This window comes from Mauremys mutica, chromosome 19 (genome assembly GCF_020497125.1).
Source record: "Mauremys mutica isolate MM-2020 ecotype Southern chromosome 19, ASM2049712v1, whole genome shotgun sequence".
NCBI lineage: Eukaryota > Metazoa > Chordata > Testudines > Geoemydidae > Mauremys > Mauremys mutica.
Window position 1 is genome coordinate 16,491,487 of NC_059090.1, and position 18,777 is coordinate 16,510,263.

At 44.3% G+C, this 18,777-nt stretch overlaps 1 protein-coding gene across 10 annotated transcripts in view; it reads right to left on the reverse strand.

Annotated features, from left to right (window-relative positions):
- Nucleotides 1-6,712: 6,712 nt before the first annotated feature.
- The window catches only part of RAP1GAP2 (RAP1 GTPase activating protein 2), a 299,431-nt gene continuing 287,366 nt past the window's right edge, over nucleotides 6,713-18,777 (reverse strand). For all 10 annotated transcript variants that reach the window (XM_044993837.1, XM_044993829.1, XM_044993830.1 and 7 more), the window contains 8 exons: nucleotides 18,522-18,659; nucleotides 16,842-16,960; nucleotides 15,757-15,870; nucleotides 14,936-15,053; nucleotides 13,144-13,270; nucleotides 10,494-10,570; nucleotides 9,346-9,384; nucleotides 6,713-8,116 (listed from right to left, as the gene is read on the reverse strand). In XM_044993837.1, the coding sequence (XP_044849772.1) occupies nucleotides 9,376-9,384; nucleotides 10,494-10,570; nucleotides 13,144-13,270; nucleotides 14,936-15,053; nucleotides 15,757-15,870; nucleotides 16,842-16,960; nucleotides 18,522-18,659 (702 nt within the window). In that variant the 3' untranslated portion in view covers nucleotides 6,713-8,116; nucleotides 9,346-9,375. The remainder of the gene's footprint in view (nucleotides 8,117-9,345; nucleotides 9,385-10,493; nucleotides 10,571-13,143; nucleotides 13,271-14,935; nucleotides 15,054-15,756; nucleotides 15,871-16,841; nucleotides 16,961-18,521; nucleotides 18,660-18,777) is intronic.

Below are 18,777 nucleotides of genomic sequence, written 5' to 3' on the forward strand. Positions count from 1 at the left end.
TGTTTGACTGGATTCTTAATCTCTGGCTGCTGGCGTAGGCTCCGTGGATTTGTTACTCCTCAGGTCTCAATATTCCTGCCCTGGTTTTTCCCTGGCTAGCTCTATAACAGAGGCTGGCAGTTGTGTTTGACAAGGGTTCGTGTGAATGTTGTTTTTAGTTTGGGCTCAGGTTGGTTTGCACCGTCCACTCCATAGGGTTGCATGGAAAGGTTGTCTGAATACTTGGATTTTAGCCCCAGGTGTAGCTGCATTTACTCCAGTACGAGTCACACTGGGACTTTTCAGACCCAGTGGCTGAAATTCCGGAGTGAAATCCTGGCCCCCATTGATTTAAATGAGGACAGGATTGCACCCCCACTGTAGGCCAGATGAGGTTTGAAGTTCTGTTTACACAGTGCCCTTAGCAAAACCAGGTTGTGCTGGCTCCTGGGAGCTGGCAGGGTGGGAGAACGGGGTGAAAGAGCCTCCCCCCAGCCTTTTCCTAGTCACCATCCTTGCTCTGAAGGAGAAGAACTGCCCCTGGCTAGCACCAGGCCTAGGGCCCCACACCCTTCATGCTGACCCACTGCGCTGGATGCTGCAGTTGGGAAACATCTTCTTTATGGGTGGTACAGCAACAGTGCACCCCAGAATCTCCTGCCTGGGGCACACAGCCCCCACCTGGGCCAGTGCACATCATCATTGCTCCCCCTGCTGTAGATTCTGGTGCAAAGCAACAATTAACCTCATCATTTTAAGCTGAGGGAGAAGAAGGGAGTTAGACACCAATCTCCCTTTGGCTCCTTCAAAAATCCCAGCTTTAGCGTGCTTTGGACTCTGCCTGCTGCATCCCAAAGGATAGAGGAGACTGTGGTGTAATACTCCCCATGACACCTACCACTGTATTTTCTTGGAGGTATAAATCAAGGAAGAGTTATTCTGCCTCCTGGTTTTGTTTCTGTCTTGTTACAGTGTTGAAGATATAAAGCTGAGTAATGCCTGAAGCTTGAGCAACACTGGCTAATCTTCTTTTGTGGTTTGTTCACTGAAGATGTAGGAACACTTTACTGCTCCTGTGGCCGCCAGACATTTTCCTGAGAGCTTCAGGAGGGAAGGACCTGGGACATTACAACTGAGTTTCCAAACTACAGGGATTTAAATGAGGCCTTATGAGTTTCAGCGAAAATCCAATTTCATACCTAGCACAGGGAGAACGTTTGTAAAGGCTCAAAGGCTGGTGGAATCCAGGTAATCTATTCCAGTGGTTATTGTAATGCGCATGTTTTAGACTAATTGAATAGCTGCTGATTTTCCCATGGGGTTTGATTAGTAGTAGAGACTGATGTTATTTCAAGGTATCTCCCTAAATTACTTCTGATGAGTCTTGAAGGGGCGGGGGGCTCTGCTTCAAAAAAGTACTGTAGTGAAATAAATTCATGGGGGTGGAACATGAGAGCCAGATTCTCAATTGGTATCATTCTAGCAAAGTCAAATGAACTTCAGTGATTTCTACCACCTGGAGGTCTGCTCGTCCTGTTGACTGAGGCCTACCCATATTGTATAAAGCGCCTTTCTACCAATGTAACTGACCACATGAGGGGCAGGTACCACTTTGATACCAGTATGGTTAAAGCGGTACAGCTTCTGCCTGAAAACAAACCCATAGACAACCTACAGGGCACTGATATTCAAAAGCTTGTTACTAGAGGTGCTCTTAACCTAAGGGGCAAAAAGTCTTCACCTCTTGTTCAAAGTTTTATGGAGCTTAATATTGTAAAGAGACATGGTGCCGGGAAATGGCACTATGTATTAGTAATGACTTCTGTGGGGGGGTTTAAAGTAAATAATTCACAATGTCAAAAAGAGAGAAACACCCAATTTGAGAGACTGCTGGTTTGGAAAATCTATTTAAGGTCAGCTCTGCTCATGGCAAGCCAGGCACTCATTCATTGTTTTAACACTGAATGAAGGCGCTGGCCGTTCATATTGTTTAGCAGCTGGAACTGATGGCCATTTAAAATCTGACACTGAAGATGTATATTAAACATAAGCTAAGTACCCACTTCAGTCTGAACTTAGCTTTACGCACATGCTTACGTCCCATTGAATTTAATGGAACTTAAGTACACGATTAAATGGTTTGCTGAATTGGTCCCAAATTCTGTTCTCAGTTACACAAAATAAATCAGGAGTAACTCTACTGAAGTTACACTAGTATACATGAACAAAAGTTGGTCCACGGTGTGTTGGATCAATTTTCCATTTTGAAAGAGTGTCATAACTACTGAGCTTCAGGTGATGGAAATTGGTTCTGATCTCATAAAGCAGGAATAACTCCACTGTAATTCGTGGAAGTAAACCGGCATAAAACCACATCAGGGAGATCAACTGCCCCCTGCAGGGTTGCTTGTGAAGCCAAATGCTTTATCGGTGCACAGAAATCCTGGTACGCTTACAGGCACAAAATATGTTTTTTATTGTGAACTTTGCAAAGACACGATTAAGCAACAAAATATACATTTTTGAACCTTTAGAATTAGTTTTTATACATAACAAATACAATATGCTACCATAGCAATAAATTAAATGTACATTATTTACACAAACATAGGTAACCAGAAACTCTACAAAGCATCACCTCCCTACAAAAAAATAGTTTTTTGTCAGATACATTTCATTAAGAATTTTTTTTTCTACACTGTTACCTCTCATCACATTCTATTGTTTAGAAAATCCTTTGCAGGATTTTATACAGTACTACATTCATGACCAAAAGAAATTGAAAGCATGCTTTAAGATTTGGAGAAAAAAAAACAAAAAAATTAACTATTTAGAAATGAGAAAGAATTTTGAACTTAAGCCACATCAATCAAAGGATCTGATCTGCAGAGGTGCTGAGCCCCCCCAATGTCCATTGACTTCAGTGGCAGTTGTCTGTGCTAAGTACCTCTCACAATCAGCTGAAAAATCTTTGGCACAGATCCTCAGCTGGCGTTAATGTGTCCATTTACACCAGCTAGCTGTTTGGCCCTTCCTCTCTACATTAACCAAAGCCCTAGTGCAGAAAAGCAGTTGAACAGGGATGTACTTAAGCACATATTTAACAAAGCACTTTATGGTCCATGCTTTTTGTGGATTTCAGTGAGACTTATGCAGGAAAGCACTTACGTACATGTAAGTTTGTGTACACAGTTGCAAACCAATCCCCTTTCTGCTATTGAAACAGCGGCATATTGAGAGGCAGGACCGAATTCTCCATTCCATTCAGCACTTGAGAGTTCCTGTCTGCAGTGTGGGATTGGTTGCATGTTACATATTTGGGGTGGGGGGTTTCAGAGGCTCAACAACTTAGGAGCACAAGCCCCACAGACTTTCAATTTGACTCATGCTGCTAACTCCCTTAGGAGCTTTTGAAAATCCCCCTCTTCTTCTCTGGCTAGAGTCTCCAGAGCCCGCTGTGGAAGTTCTAGGCAGGTAACAAATGCAGTATGTGCTGCAGATTGGAGACGAGAACTCCTTCCCCTTAGTGCTCAAATAAGTGGTGGAAAAGTTAAAGCATAAAATAAAATTATTCCCAACTTGCAGAGCAGGCCTTCATTGAAGTCAGTGGCGCTATGCTGATGTACACGAGCTGAGGATCTGGCCCTGAATGTCTTATTTGGAAATTAAATAAATATACAGTGTTTGCACTTCCATAGTACCCATGTTAATACAGTAAAATCAGTGCAAGGTGGTAAGACAGACACCAGAACACTGTCCTTGTATCTGCACTTGGAGTTTATGTCCCATAGAAATCCCTATTTTTTGTTGACTGTGTGAAGAATGACAAAAATATCTTGTTTCTGCTTTCTGAATCCCATTTTTCACTCCAACTGAAAAATGGCATGGGCTTAGAATTTAGTGTATTAACTAGAACTACTGAGGGTTTCCCCTAATGTCGTGTGTAGTTCTTGTCCCAAAACACTTTGCAATATATACTGCTGTGTAGCTGCCTCCGAGGTGCAGCACAGCAGTTTTGGGCAGGAAGTGAAGAAGAATACCGTTCCCACTTAAAACTTCAAAGGAAGTAGACAGAAAGTAATTGTACTGAAATGTGGCTAGGACAGCAGCATTAAAACCCCTACTCTGGTAAAATGCTCCACAGGATCTTTAATGAGCACAAGTGATGAGGGGGTAAAAAGTATCTAAGACTCATCAGGCTTAAACTCCTGACATGTTTGGGTACTTTTGAAAACTTTACCTGACGACCTTAATTCTCCATATTCTGTGGGATTGGTATTGTGAAGATGAGTCCACTTCACTGTATTTCTCTCACTTATTTTCAAAAACTTTCCCATCTGCATGGCTTTGAATCGCCTTCAAACAACTTTTACGGAAAGTCACAGTATCTAATGAAATACCCCAAGACATCATGTCTTGCGCTGAAAGATCTTACAGAGATCAACACTGAAGCTAAAGATGACTTGTGTAGAATCAAAGCAGCCTGTTGAAATACCAAAAAAAACCTCAAAGCAAAAGTTTAAAAAAAAAAAAAAAAAAAAAAAAGCTACCAGGTGACATTTTGGTATATATGGCTTAAGGAAATTGATCAAACAATACCTAAGGGAAAGAGTGGAGAAAATATGTACACACATGAGCTCTGACCTTTTAAGATGTTTTGAACCTGAGACAGCTGTACCTATCTATACATACTGCTGTAAAACAGGACTTAAGAGACAGTGCTTTTTCATTATTTAAACAAAATACTCATTTTTAATATTTAAATTCTATTCAGAGAAATTAAAGGAGAAAATATTCTGAATTTTGGTTCGTTGTTACTAGTATTTCATTCTGCAGAGAGCTGTACTTTTAAAGAAACAAACTCTCTGTTCTCAGAGAAAATAATCAATACAATGTGTCTAGTGCCCTTTACTTCCTCTGCTGTTATAGTTACCAGCTCTTATATGGCAATTAGTTTTATTTTAAATTGGCAAACTACATGTAGGCACCAGCAGCACCTGTAAGTATCTGTTTTATTAAACGAATATGCAATGTGCTACTGACTGAAAATGAACATTTGGTTCTACATACTGTGAAATTTTCGTTGAGGCAAACACAGACTCTTTCCAAAGGTCAGGCAAGCTTGTGTCCAAGTTACCAGAGCACTTTGCCAGCATGGGGTTAGATCCTTCAAGGTTGTAGAGCCAGTATAGTTTGATTAATGTCAAAGGAACTACACTGAAGTGGACCAGCTGAGGGGGATTTGCCTGTGGGAAGCAGTCCCCCTGCTGTGGGCTGCTTGAAAATATGGCTCCTCAATTTGTTATGCCCACATGTATTTTAAACTTTCCTCTGTCACATTATGATTGTGATTGGAGGGGTGCCTAATTCTGCACTTACATCCACAAATTAGACACCAGAGACCCATTTGGGACACTTCAGAGCCTCAAATGTAAAAGTGGATGCTCTAACCTCTGGCACCAAAGTATGAACATTTTCTTTCCACATGCAGGTGAAGCCCTTCATTTAATGAGGCATTGTTTGGTAGTAAATCAGCTGGATTAATTTAAGGGAAAAAATGCTTTTCGCACTGTGCAAAATGACAACATTCTTTTTAGCGTGCTAACAGAATGGGCCTCATCCCTGAGCCCTCGAGTGGAAAGACTCCCTTTAACTTGAGTAGGCTTTGGGTGGGGCCTTCATAAGAACAAAAAAAAAAAAGAAGCTGGCTATATTTTATGGAAATCGATAGAGGTATTTAGAGTTCCTGATATCAAAATCAAAGTAGTTACTTGTACCCACCACCAGAAATGACGTACAAGCTGTCATGCACGGGCGGGGGAAAGGACCACAAAGTGCATTTAGCTCCACCAGTATTTCCATACACAATATGAAATGATAGTAAATTATTTTCCCATAAAAGAAGCTTTAAACAACTCTTTGCGATAGAAATTACATGGTCTTTCCCCCCATTTTTGGAGGAACAAGTCAGGTACTGAACAAATATTAAGTCAGTCACATGAAATTAAAATTTGATATGTGGGGTCCAACCTGAAGATCTGGCCCACAAAATTCAGTGGGTGCTTTTGAGGTCTACTTAGTCGTCAGAATCCCCGCTCCCCAGTTGTAGCTGAAGCTACATCTGGGGTAGGGGAAAAGGTGTTTAAGTTATAAACACGTCCCCTCTCGCTGCAGTTCAGCTGCTGATAAAATGAAAGCGCCTCTTCTTTAATGTAATTGGTACTATTGGAGATGTTTAAACAAACAGCTGGGCTCTGACTGACTGACTCTCCCTTGCCTTGCAGGAGTCGCACAGTGCAAAGTAGCCAACCAACGTAATGCCATTGTACACTTAAGGTACAGGGCAATGGACATGCGTTTCGACCCCTAGTGTTTGATTAAACGTCTATATTTGGTTCTGTGGGACCCCTCAGGTCCTGGCAGTTTCTCTATGGCAACTGAGTCTTGAAAGGTGGCAGGTGAGCGAAGTGCTGTTCCTTAACAAGGCCGTGTACTACTGCCGCTATGTGAGGGAAATGAAATCACTTTCCATGAAGCATAAAGTGGAAGGGAAAAATAGAGGGCCTGACTCTTTTCTCACAAGACTGTATCTGTTGCATATTTATACAGCTTAAAAAACTGTTCTCCAATTTTTTTTGTCCCTTTTCTAATGGCAAACTTCCTTAGCTAATTGGGTGATGTGCAGAATTTTTGGTGCTGTCTCCCAAGAGCGTTGGGTTGGTCATTCTGCAGGCTCTTGTATACTATCACGGCACCCATAAAAATACGAACCACACCGCTGCTGCCGAAGCAAAGGAGAACCTTGCTCAAGTACAAGCCCTGTTTGCAGAAATCAGCCTTACCTCAGGGTGATGTAGACCACTAGCTGGAGAGTTGTTTTGTGGTTCTGAGTGGATGGAGTTTGCTTATTCATCACTCTCTATTCACAGGGGGGGAGGGAGGTTCCCTTCTTCCCAGCCCTATTTTGACTTTGCACAGCCGCTCCCCACAGCATGTGTCTAATCCATTACACAGCAAAGGGGATGAACTTCCTCTGAGTAGGTGGGTTACACAGTTCTGCCAAGCGAGTTTACACAAACAACAGAAGTCCGCTTCTTAACAGCTTGTAATTTGCTTGCTGGGGATAGATTCCAGCCAAGTGGCTATTCTCCAGCCCATAAAGAGTGAGGGCCAAATTCTCTACTGTAAAATGGCAGAGCCTCCATTACTATTATTTCTAGTGTGGGAGTGCCTGGAGGTCCTAGTGTGCCTGGCACTGAACAGACCCATCATCTGAGACCCTAACAAGGAGGAAGGGAACGGGCCCACAGAAGTTACTGCTCAAGTTCACGCACGGGGCCACATCCACTCGACCACAGTCCCTCTCTGAAATCAAAGATCTACTGATTTACAGCAGCACAGAATTTTGCCCTTGATTTTCTCCAAAATCCCCTAATGAATCACAGCAAAGTAAGGAGGAGGAGGAGGAGGAAATCCCTCCTGTCCAAACTGAGAGTCAAATAAATGTAGTTGAAAGACCTTGTACATGTCTCCTGACAAGCTCCCCCCACCCTTAAAAAACAAACAAACTGGCAAGCTGTTTTTCATTAGGTCACTAAAGCACAGAGACATCCTGAAATGACAGAGAATGTCTGTCCTGCTTACAAGGACAAGGAAAATCATATGCTAGCTCAAATTGATAGACACAGAGTTGCAATATGAAAGAGCCTATGGGAAACAGGATTTGTTATTGAATTGTCTTTTTCCAGTGAAAGCTATACAAGATGAACAACACTCATCTTAGGACAAATAGCTACAGTACATACAAGGCGCACACGAGGCTAACACATTTCAGAGTACCAAGCGAGAGGGTGAAGTTACTTCAAGTACATGGTAGAAAATGCCTCTCCTGCTGCAGTGCAAGGATGGGTTTTGTCAGACAAAATGGGAGTCGAGCAACTTGCTTACCATTCTGAAAAGATGGGTTCTTGTTAGAACACAGAAATGACTGCGAGAGGGCAGTTTCTTCTCGACTTACTTAAAGGTACAGCTGAAGATCTCACAATGCAGCGTGGCAGTTGCTATTAGTGTAGCTAATACGGTTTCCCATTTGATGGTGGAAGAGAAGAATTTTTCCCTTTGTTATAACAGAAATAAACTGCAAAAAAAAGGCAAAAAGAGAGAGTGGAAACTTGAGAGATTGATAAAGGAGAAAATTCTCAAGAAAGGGTCAATGACAGTATGAAAAAAACGTGCCACTTTCAGAGTTCTGCAAAGCACTATGAGGCTGTAAAAACGTTACCCTACTAGTAAAGGTCTGGTCTGATCCAAAGCCAATTGGAATCTTTCAGTTGAGGTCAGCTGGCTTTGGATCAGGCCTATATTACTTGCTGAAGGTAGTGATAGCTCTTAACAGGGAAGGCCAGATTTTTCACAGGTGCTGAGCCATTCCTTCACCCTCTGAAGCCACAGCAGAGCTAGAGCTTGCAGCACTGCTAACCCTATGTACTGAAAACTCGTAAGTCAGCACACACACAGCAGGAGATTGGCTTAAAAATTGCCTGATTGTATAATTTTTTTAAATGTGGGATACTTCTGGGGTTTGAGGCTGTTCACCACACCGATGAGGGCTAGAAACCTTTTTTCATTGAATGAAAGCTGAGGTTTTTGTGAAATAGGACTCCCAAGAGCTGGGGCCGTAAGAAAAGCCACAACTGTCACAAGACCTGCAATAAAAACATTGGCCTTGCAAGCTTCCCTGTATGGCTCATCAGTGTATTTCAACCTTGACTTGGGGGGGACCACCTGTAAGCCAGAAGAATAGCCAGACTCAAACCTCTGCACTTCTCTGATGAAACAGAGTTGGTGCCAGTTCTGATGGAGGCGTTTTCTGCTGTGGACATGTGTCTATTTAGAACTAGACTGAGACCCCCTCGACCCTCCCCCCTCCAGATAATCACAGCCATTAGTTGAAAAACTGCTAAGGGTTGCAAAACAGTTCCCATTGCAATTCCATGTTTTAAATGCTTGTAAAACCTACCTGATGAGCTGAAGAGTTCCATGCATGAGCTCTGCCCAAATGTTTTGGGGGGATTTTTTTTTGGCGGGGGGGGGGGGATGTTTGAGCAACTTATTCAGCCTGGTTTTTTCCAGTTATGAGCATGAACAAAACGTAGCCTTATTCTTACCACTCCTTTAAAAAACAATGCAACAGCTAAAACTGTGGACCTTGCCACAGTGAGATCTATTAGCCTGCCGAACAGTCGCCCCAAAGGGGAATGATAGAAGCCCCACTGGGACTCTTAAAACTATGCTAGAGAAAACCCAAAGCAATGTACTATAATTGCATTGGAGGGGAATGGACCAATCATCTTACAAAACACTTACCTTTTACAAGTTCATGTTGTCTGTTGCCTGCTAGTGACTCTATATAAAAGGGGGAAAAAGCAGAACACAGATTTTTTTCATACAAATAAAGGGCCAACTGTGTGTAAAAAGCTCTTTACCCTGCACCTCCTGTATTTCTTAACTTGATCTACAATTGTCCCCAACGGGCCTCCAGAACAGACCTGTGGGCAGGTCAGAAGTTAGCTTCACATCGCTAGTATCAGAGTGGGAGAAAAATGCTGATGAAATTTTTACAAAGACAAACTTCTTCACCATTTTGAAGCATTTGGACAGGTACCCCTGTGGATATCGCCCAGGGACTGGCCATCAACAGTCCTCCTGCTTCTCCCAATCCCTTTTTCTGCCCTCCCTTTTCCTTTCCATAAAAGCAACATTGTACCCATTTGGCACAGCTGAGCCACCTGCCCCCAGAAGAAACCAAGAAGTCTATTTGGGAGTACCATGCGCTGGTGACTGTCGTCGGCATTTCCCGGGCTGGTGTGTGTCAGCACTGGCATGTATGATGCTGCCTCTGGGAACCCATTGTAAGAGACTTAACATGTGCTAGGAGCACATGTAATTTAGTGGCCGGGGGGGGGTGTATATGAGACCCCGTCTCTTTTGTTACGGGGCTTACACACGGAACCATGCTCATTGCTTGGCCTCAGACTAGAACTTCTCTCTTCAGGTTCTGTTAGGGGGCAACTTGCTGGTTGCCCCCTCTGTAGGTTTGGTGGTCGCATGGTCTTCCCGCTCTGGGTGTTGCTGTGAGATATCCTACCAGAGTTAGACCCTTAGACATAGGGCTGCAGTCTCTGGTCTGCTAGAGTCACATTGTGCGCTGGGAACACTCCACTGCCTCCCGCACTAGCTGTTCCTCCTACACCTGGCATGAAGGAGCATGTCACGGTATCCCAGGGCATTGAACTGCTGTACCTGATTCTCCACAGGTGTAAAGTTGTTTACAGAAGCTAGAGTAGGACCTCCCCTTGCCTGCTGCTGAGGCTCAGGGAACTGCAATGGGCTCCCAGTGGCTGCTATTCTCTAGCCAAGCACAGCTCCGACATAGTGGACAGCTGGAGCTGTAACACGTTCGGTGTGTGAGCCCATGCGTCGTACACTGTCTGGTTACGCTAACAGATACGTACCGTGCTGGAACTGGCATGGCTAAGCTTATCAAAGCGAAACTTTAGATTGGACCTCGGAGAGTTTCTGCTCTTTAGATCTGTCAGGAAACAAACAAAAAATCAATAAACCAATATTTGTTTAAGCTGTAATCTTGACTGCACCTAGACCAGCCCAACCAGCCGGTCACTTGACTGGCTTCCCATTGATTTTATCAATTATTTCATTTTTTCCTGACGGTTTTGCAAAACTTCCACATTAAGTACTAGCTTGAATGGAGTAAATTGATGCTTAATTATATCCCATAATATTTCTGAGAGAAATGTCACCGAAAAGACTAATAAATGACCAAGCTAGGAAATGCATGGCACGGGTTTCAGTTTGCTAAGAGGACAAATATGAAATACAAATTTTAAACACAGAGAATGGCTGTTATAATGTTGACAAAAGTAACTGGGAAGAACGAGGAGGCGGGCGTGTGATGGGCACATGGACAGAGCTAAAGTTTCCCTCAGATTTTCCACTTCATCCTTCTTTTACAGCCGTTCCCTGTTACCAGTTACTAATTTGTGAACAGTTAAACTGAGATGGCTGTTTAGCCAACAGCTTATACTCTTAACTCATAACTTCCCATTATGCATTTTGCACTGGTATCATTTCCTCCCACACGCTTTAAGGGGAATGAAATTTAAAACAGTGGTAGGTCTATGTGTGAGGAGAATATGTCGCTGAAGTCCCGAACTCTTTGTCTGCACACACAAAACCTTCCAGACCAGAATGGTATTGTCATTATTTTAATGAATTAACAAAGGTTCCCATTCTGTCGCCCTTACTTATTGTGAGTAGTGCCTTATTTTTGCTAGCGGTTCTATTGAAATGAATGGAACTAGTGGCAGTGAGCGTCAGCTCAACATAAGCCTGACAGACTCATGCCCAAAGGAAACGTCTTAGTTACTGGGTATGTTCTGAATCACAGCATATTCCATGGAGCCAGTGGTCTCATATGTAGGTTTCCAAGACTACTCCAGTTGCCAGTCCATTGAGAAGGAAACAAACCAACAACACACACTGATACGCTTTAGTTATAAGAGAGAAATAAATTCCCTGTGCAGACTATAAACATAAAAAATACAAAGTCTGCTAAATGGATACCATGGTGACCAGGACGTGTCTGCAAGATACATTTCAAACCAAGATTTTAGGAAGAAGTTAGCATTTCATTCACTTTCCGAGGCTGCTTCTGCACAGGCCAGCGAGGGTATGCCTACACTTCAGGTGGGAGAGAGCTTGGGCTAGTATGCTAAAAACGGCCATATGGATATTGCAACTTGGGCTCTCAAACCTAAGGGAACGGATGGGTTTGAGAGGCCGCGCCACAATGTCCACACTGCTGTTTTTAGCACGCTAGCTCAATCCCCGCTAGTGTGACGCTATCTGGGCTGGGAGGTGCTCTCCCACCTGCAGCGGAGACATATCCTGAAAGTGTAATACGATTGCTGATAGCGCCGTCAGGCTTCTATGGATCAGAATGAGTCATTCTGTCTAATTTTTAAAGGACTGATTCAAAGCCCATTGGAGCCAATGGGACTTGAGCACAAGTCTAAATTCGTTACTGCATATATATATATATATAGGATTACATATGTGCTTACAGTCAAGCACTCGGTAAAGTGCATCTGCTGAACTGGGGCGGGGCCTGAAAAGACAACCATAAAAAGGTGCCCATTGACTTCAATAGATTTTGGTTTGGGCCTCCGAGACCCCATTCTGCAAGCCTTAGTCACGCTGAGAGAGTCAAGCTCGCTGTCTCCGTTTATTGACTTCAATGGGACTATTTTCTAATGTGAATAAGGGTTGCCAAATCAAGCCCTAAGTAAGGGTCCGATTCTGCAACCCTCACACATCAAGTAGTACGTAGTCATGTGAACTGGCCCATTGATTGCCGTTGTATTTTCGTAGGAGCAGGCGTTGAAGACTAGAGCGCTCAGTAACAGTGACTGGCGATAAGATATTCACTGGAGATTAATGGCTGGCTGCGGGGAGAGCGGCTGAAGTAATTTGGCTCATTGTTTTGTGGGTTCTGTTTCAATGTACTGCCAGCAGCGCTATCGCACAGCTCAGACTAGGGCAGATTTTTCTTCACAGAAGATAATTTCCCAGTGCTGCCAGGGCCCTGGAAAACAAAAGGCAACAGATGCTGGGGAGACCGGTGGCCGCCTTTGCTGAGTTTCAAAAGAATGGGCAGGCCCGTGCCAGTCTGTTCCTCCATGCCAGTGCTGAATGGATTGTGGTGTTTCTAGGGGGTCCAAGGGCAACCTGGTTGCCATCTCCTGTGGGACAATTTCTATCCAGAGACCAAAGAAACCCCAAAACAAACCCTACCAAAACATCCTCCACTACACACACACCTCTCTCTGGAGAGAGGATCAGAGAACCACCACCACCTGATGGATGTGTAGTCATGTTGCTTAATGCACTACTGGTGCTCAGACACTATGGTGAAAGGGCAGCATAAGAACCTTATTAAAAGAAGACTAAAGTGGAGCCAGATAGTTGGGTTTCATTCCATGGGAGGTGCTTAGTGAATTGACCTTCCTAGAGAGACATTTGTACATTAGCCCAACAGATACAAGTGTCTGTCCCATTCACGCACTGCCACCCCATCCTACACACCTGTGGGACTCCTGCTCATGATTACCGGTGTAGCAGCAGCTGCCATGCTCGGATTCTCGTTGCTGGGAGACGAGCCGTAGACAAACACGTCCTGTTTGAAAGGCGAGGCTGTGGATGGCTGGCTGCCCTGTAGCCAGAGATTGAGCAAAGACCTTTTTATGGAGAACTTTCGTCAGTGGCGTTCTATTTCTATTGCACTGCATCTGTGCTCAGCAGAGGCTCTGGTCCGAGAGCCCAGGTGGGAAGAGCCAGGTTGTTGGGAAAGGTGGTGCTGATGGAGCAAAACCTGCTGGGGCTGAGACTTGCACAGCAATGTCCCCACAGGCTGCAATAAGGACGTTTGCACACCGTAGAGTCACTTCCCCTCTTGTGTATGTGTATCAGGTGTGAAGTCAGCGGGGAGAGGCCAAACCAGTGCAAGTGAGATCAAATTCAGGCCCAATCCTGCAGCCTGAATTCCCTTGAGTAGTCCCATTAACCTCAGTGTCAGGAAGGGCTGTAGCATTTGTTTTGTTTTTAATCAGTCTAATGCAGGGGTGGCCAACCTGTGGCTCCGGAGCCACATGCGGCTTTTCAGAAGTTATGCGCCACCTTGTATAGGCACCCAGGGCTGGAGCTACAGGCACCAACTTTCCAATGTGCCGGGGCGGGGGGGGGATGCTCACTGCTCGACCCCTGGCTCTGCCACAGACCCTGCCCCCATCCCAACCTGCCCCCTCCCCTGAGGCTGCCGTGCCCTCACTCCTCCCTCCCAGAGCCTCCTGCACGCCACGAAACAGCTGATTGTGAAATGCAGGGAGGGAGCAGGAGGCACTGATCAGCGAGGCTGCCGGTGGGTGGGAGGCGGGGGGGGGAGTTGCCGACATATTACTGCGGCTCTTTGGCAATGTACATTGGGTAAATTCTGGCTCCTTCTCGGGCGCAGGTTGGCCACCCCTGGTCTAATGAATGGAATCTTGTAAGCGCCGTTGAAAACGGAACAGCTGAGTCACATGACAGAACACAGACTGTTACCACCACGCAGCCACAGATGCTGCCTCATCCTGGCAGCAAGGTCCCCAGGACTGGGAACATGCAGGAATGAGCCGAGTGAGGAAACTCGGATCATTATATTCTTGGCCCTGCCACAAGTTCACCATGTGACATCTGAAAAATCACTTCCCTCCCCTGTGCCTCAGTTCCCCCATCAATAACATGAAGGGAATGATACTTCTAGGCACTTAGCTACCGGGGTGATGAGTACAATGTAAATACGAAGGGGGAGAGGAGAGCCACAGCTATAGCTTGATTTCCACTGTAAATGTCATTACCAGCAGGATTTCTAGTTCTAGCTGCACCCTGCAATCAGCTGAAGTGCATGCTGCCAGGGTTCACTATCCCAGCGCCCAAACTAGCTAAATTCAGTCTACCCAGGTGTGTCTACATTAGCAGCAGTCACACCCCATGACTGCAGTGTAGACATACCCTTAGTTGTGCCTCATCGTTTTACTGCACTGGCCACCAGCGTACTCTATCCGAAGTTAGGGTGAGAACTGCTATAGAATTTTTAGTTAATTGAGATGATGGAAACTCAGCGATGGCTAAAGATAAATAAAAGCCCTGCAGTAAGATCCATGACATGAGGCTGCTTAGATAAATGTACAACTATGTATAGCTATTATGGGTCTAATTCTGAACGTACACCAGTGTAAATCAGGTGTAACTCAATTGGAGTCAGTGGACTTAGACAAGTGTAAGGAGGATCAGAAGCAGGCCCTACTGTATACAAGTGTGGTGGTATTTCAATGCCTACCACGCTGTCGTATTCTTCCAAGGTTTCGCTCTCCCCTGCCGTGCTGCCGAAGCTGCTGGTACTTGATGAAGAGCGTGAGATGTTTGATCTTCCATTCTCTTTCAATTTAATAAATGGCCTAGCAAGCAAACAAGAAGAAAACAGATGAGTACAGCACAGACAGCTTCATGCTTAAGGCTAGTGGGAGATGTTTATCCTTGATTCAATTCCTTGACTGCAATGGAATTACAGCAGGGATTAGTTTGGCCTGGAGTTTTTAAATCTATACATAATTATTTTAAAAAAACAAACATGAAATTAAGTGACTGATGTATAAGACTAACAGAAACAAATGGCCCATGTTAATTCCCTAAATGCTAACCAGAACACTAAATATTTCTATTGATTTCTCTTCTGTTTTCCACAGATTCCTACTAGCCTCACCTTTTAGATATTCTGCAGTAACAGTCCTATACAATGCTTTTATTGCAATGCTGTGGTGTTTTGGACAATATCTGCAAAATACTGGTTGTTGGTTATTTTTTAGTAAGAGAGTTCATGAGAGAATTATAGGTATTTTCACACAAGCAAGGGAGATGCCTGCTTTTGTTGTTTTTTCCTCAATACCAAATCTTATTTAAAGAAAGATACAGTGGTAGGTTTGCTGTAAGTGAGTCATATAACTTCACTTTCCTCCCGTTTGGTTGTCTGTAGGCCCCTTACTGAACTGCATTGGTATGAACTCCATGAACTGCATTGGTATGAACTCCATGAACTGCATTGGTATGAACTCCACCATTAAGGAGAACTATGCTGCACCAACTCCAGCTTTTTCTCTTTACCTTTCTTTGTTGGGGCATATTTCAGGAGAGCTGGGGTTAGATGAGGTTTCTGATTTCATGTCTTGAGAAGAATGTCCCCCGTCTGGTGTCTTCTGTGTTCCTGAGACACTGTCACTGAGGGGCAAAGAACAGATTGGGCGAATTATACAAGAGACAAGAAACAGTTGGCCAAATTCTGCTCCCTATTAGGCAATGTAAATCCATCAGAGCAACAATTGCTGACTCAGGACCAGTGTCTGACATGAAACCCACTTATAAGGGATCCTGGCACCTGACCTGTGGCAGAGGAGATGTTTGCTATCTTGCCTAGAAAAAGACAACAGTATGCAAAGTCTCTAGCACCAAACAATAGTTTCTATAGTGCTGGCCAAACTGATGCATGGTTTAGGTAGGTGGAGGAGTCTCCTCTTCAAACAAGGTGTCTGCTGGCAGGGGCCCCAGGTTACAACCCGTCAAAAACTTTGGGGAAGTTTGGATCCTAACCTAAACTTTGGGTCTGGACCTTCTTTCTAGAATGGGCTGAGTCAGCATCTTAGATCCAAACCCTCTTGAACTTTGCACAAGTTCTGATCAAAATCTGGCCCACCTGAGTCTCTGTGTTCTATAGTACAAATAGAATCATATTAAAAAACCTGACCCTAGCTTTAATCAGGCCAGCTCCGTGCTTGGATTCATTCTATTCTAAGCCCATCTGATTAAAGGTGAGATGCCAAACAGTAACGTTGCTTTTAGAGCTAGCAAGGTGTGGAGATTCATGGGGAAGGCAGGAAGCCCTTGAGATCTTAGGCCTTGTCTTGACTAGGAAAAAAGGTCAGGGATGACGTTGTGTTAGCCAACATCTGTTAGCTACCACAACTTCATCCATGACTTTGCCCCTCGTATAGGCAAAGAATAACACTTAACTCGATGTGGTCCACCAATGAGGGGAGCCTAGGGTCAGCCCCAATCACCTAACATGAGTTAAAAAGTGTCTATGCTAAGGGCAAAGTCATGGTGGGGTTACATGATAACAAGCCTCTTCTCTTTTCCTAGTCAAGACAAGGCCTCAGACAAAGCAATTACTACTGCTGCACTTTAGTGCTTACCATCTCGTCCTGCTTTCTGACTGGCTTTCTGATCCAGTGTGCAGGCGGGGGAACAACCCCGACCGTCGCTTAATAGGACTCCTTGACTGGTTCTTGGCTGTTGCTGCGGCTACGGGAGGCTGAAAAACAAAATGTTCCAATTTCAAATAAAACAAAAATATTCCTCTCCAGGATCTTCCTCTGGCCATAGCCAAGATGGAAATTACTCCAGACGCTTATTTCCAGCTGTGCATTTTTCCCTCAGCGTGAAGATCTACAACATATTTCAGGCCATTCCCAAAACAAATTAAAACATCTGGGAAGACAATCTGAAAGTTATAATTCCCCCAAAGACAATGGAATAAACTTCAGTCCAAAACAAGCAAAGCATTTCAATCTGCCACAGATCTCGTCCTCATCCTTATTACGCACAACTGGCTAGAAAACTGCCACGTGATGGTTTGCAAGGCTGGCGTAAGACAAGTTCACATTCATTAATACACCTTTTCTAGGAATATTTCTGCCTACAGAGTTTTAGGGAGATGTATAGTTTGGATAACCAAAGATTGTAAGAGGACAGGATAGCCCAAGGATAAAGGATTTGAAGCATATAGAAGGGAGAGGAGTTGTTTAATGTCATTCAAGGGGGTATAACAAAGACTAATCAGGTGACAAGAAAAGGAAAATTAGTCTGAATAAGGAGAAAAAATCCTAACGAGGATGGGCCAGACCAACAAAGATATTTAGGCATCTAAATGCATAGAGAGTTGCCTGGGGGGTTTACTAAAGCACCTGTGCGAGTTAGGCACCTAATTCCCACTGACTATCGGTACACTAGCAATGGGAGTCAGGCACCAACATTTGTAAACCTGCACCAATAGCTATAAGCTTTTGGAAGAGTCTCCCCAAGAGAGTGGTGGAAGCCCTGTCACTTGAGATATTTAAACCTGAACTGATTACAACACTAGGCAATATACATCTCATTGTGGCATCCCCTACAAGGCCTGACAGAGACCAGGATCCCAGCGTACCAGGCGCTACACAATCATATATTAAGTAATAGTCCCTGTTCCGAGGCATTTACAATCTCATTAGACAAGATGGACAAAGGGTGGGACTGGGAGGATAAACAAGGGCACAGAGCGGTGAAGTGACTTGTCCAAGGTCACACAGTAGGTTAGTGGCAGAGCTAGGGACAGTCCCCCAGGTCTCTTGTCACCCGATCCAGGCTTTATCCACACTAGAGTATACTTCCATATACTGCAGGGAACAGTACTGTGCAGGAAAGAAAGGCTAGACTAGACCAGGGGTAGGCAACCTATGGCACATGTGCCGAAGGCGGCACGCGAGCTGATTTTCAGTGGCACTCACTGCCCGGGTCCTGGCCACCGGTCCAGGGAGCTCTGCATTTTAATATATTTTTAAGTGAAGCTTCTTAAACATTTTAAAAACCTTATTTACTTTACATAGAACAATAGTTTACTTATATATTATAGATTTATAGAAAGAGACCTTCTAAAAACATTAAAATGTATTACTGGCACGTGAAACCTTAAATTAGAGTGAATAAATGATGACTCGGCACATCATTTCTGACAGATTGCCGACCCCTGGACTAGACAGTCCAATATGTCTTTTCTCACCGCTTGCGCCGCCAATCTCTCAAGAGTGACTGTGTCTCGGCAGATGTGCTGTACTCACCGAGAAGGTGGTCTTTGTTATTTCCCCACTGTTGTGGGTGATTCCTCCACTCAGGCTCCCTGGGATCCCTCCACTGTGATGTTTCTTCTGACTCCCCACCATGGTTTCCATTGAATGGCTGCGGACTCGAATGGCTCTCTGTAGACAAGTGAACAGGAACAGAGAACAATCCCTTGCTATTAGACCAGAATAGTATTTCCTTGCGCTAACTATCCCTTTGCATCTCCACGGGATGTTGTCAGAGTTTAGAAAATCA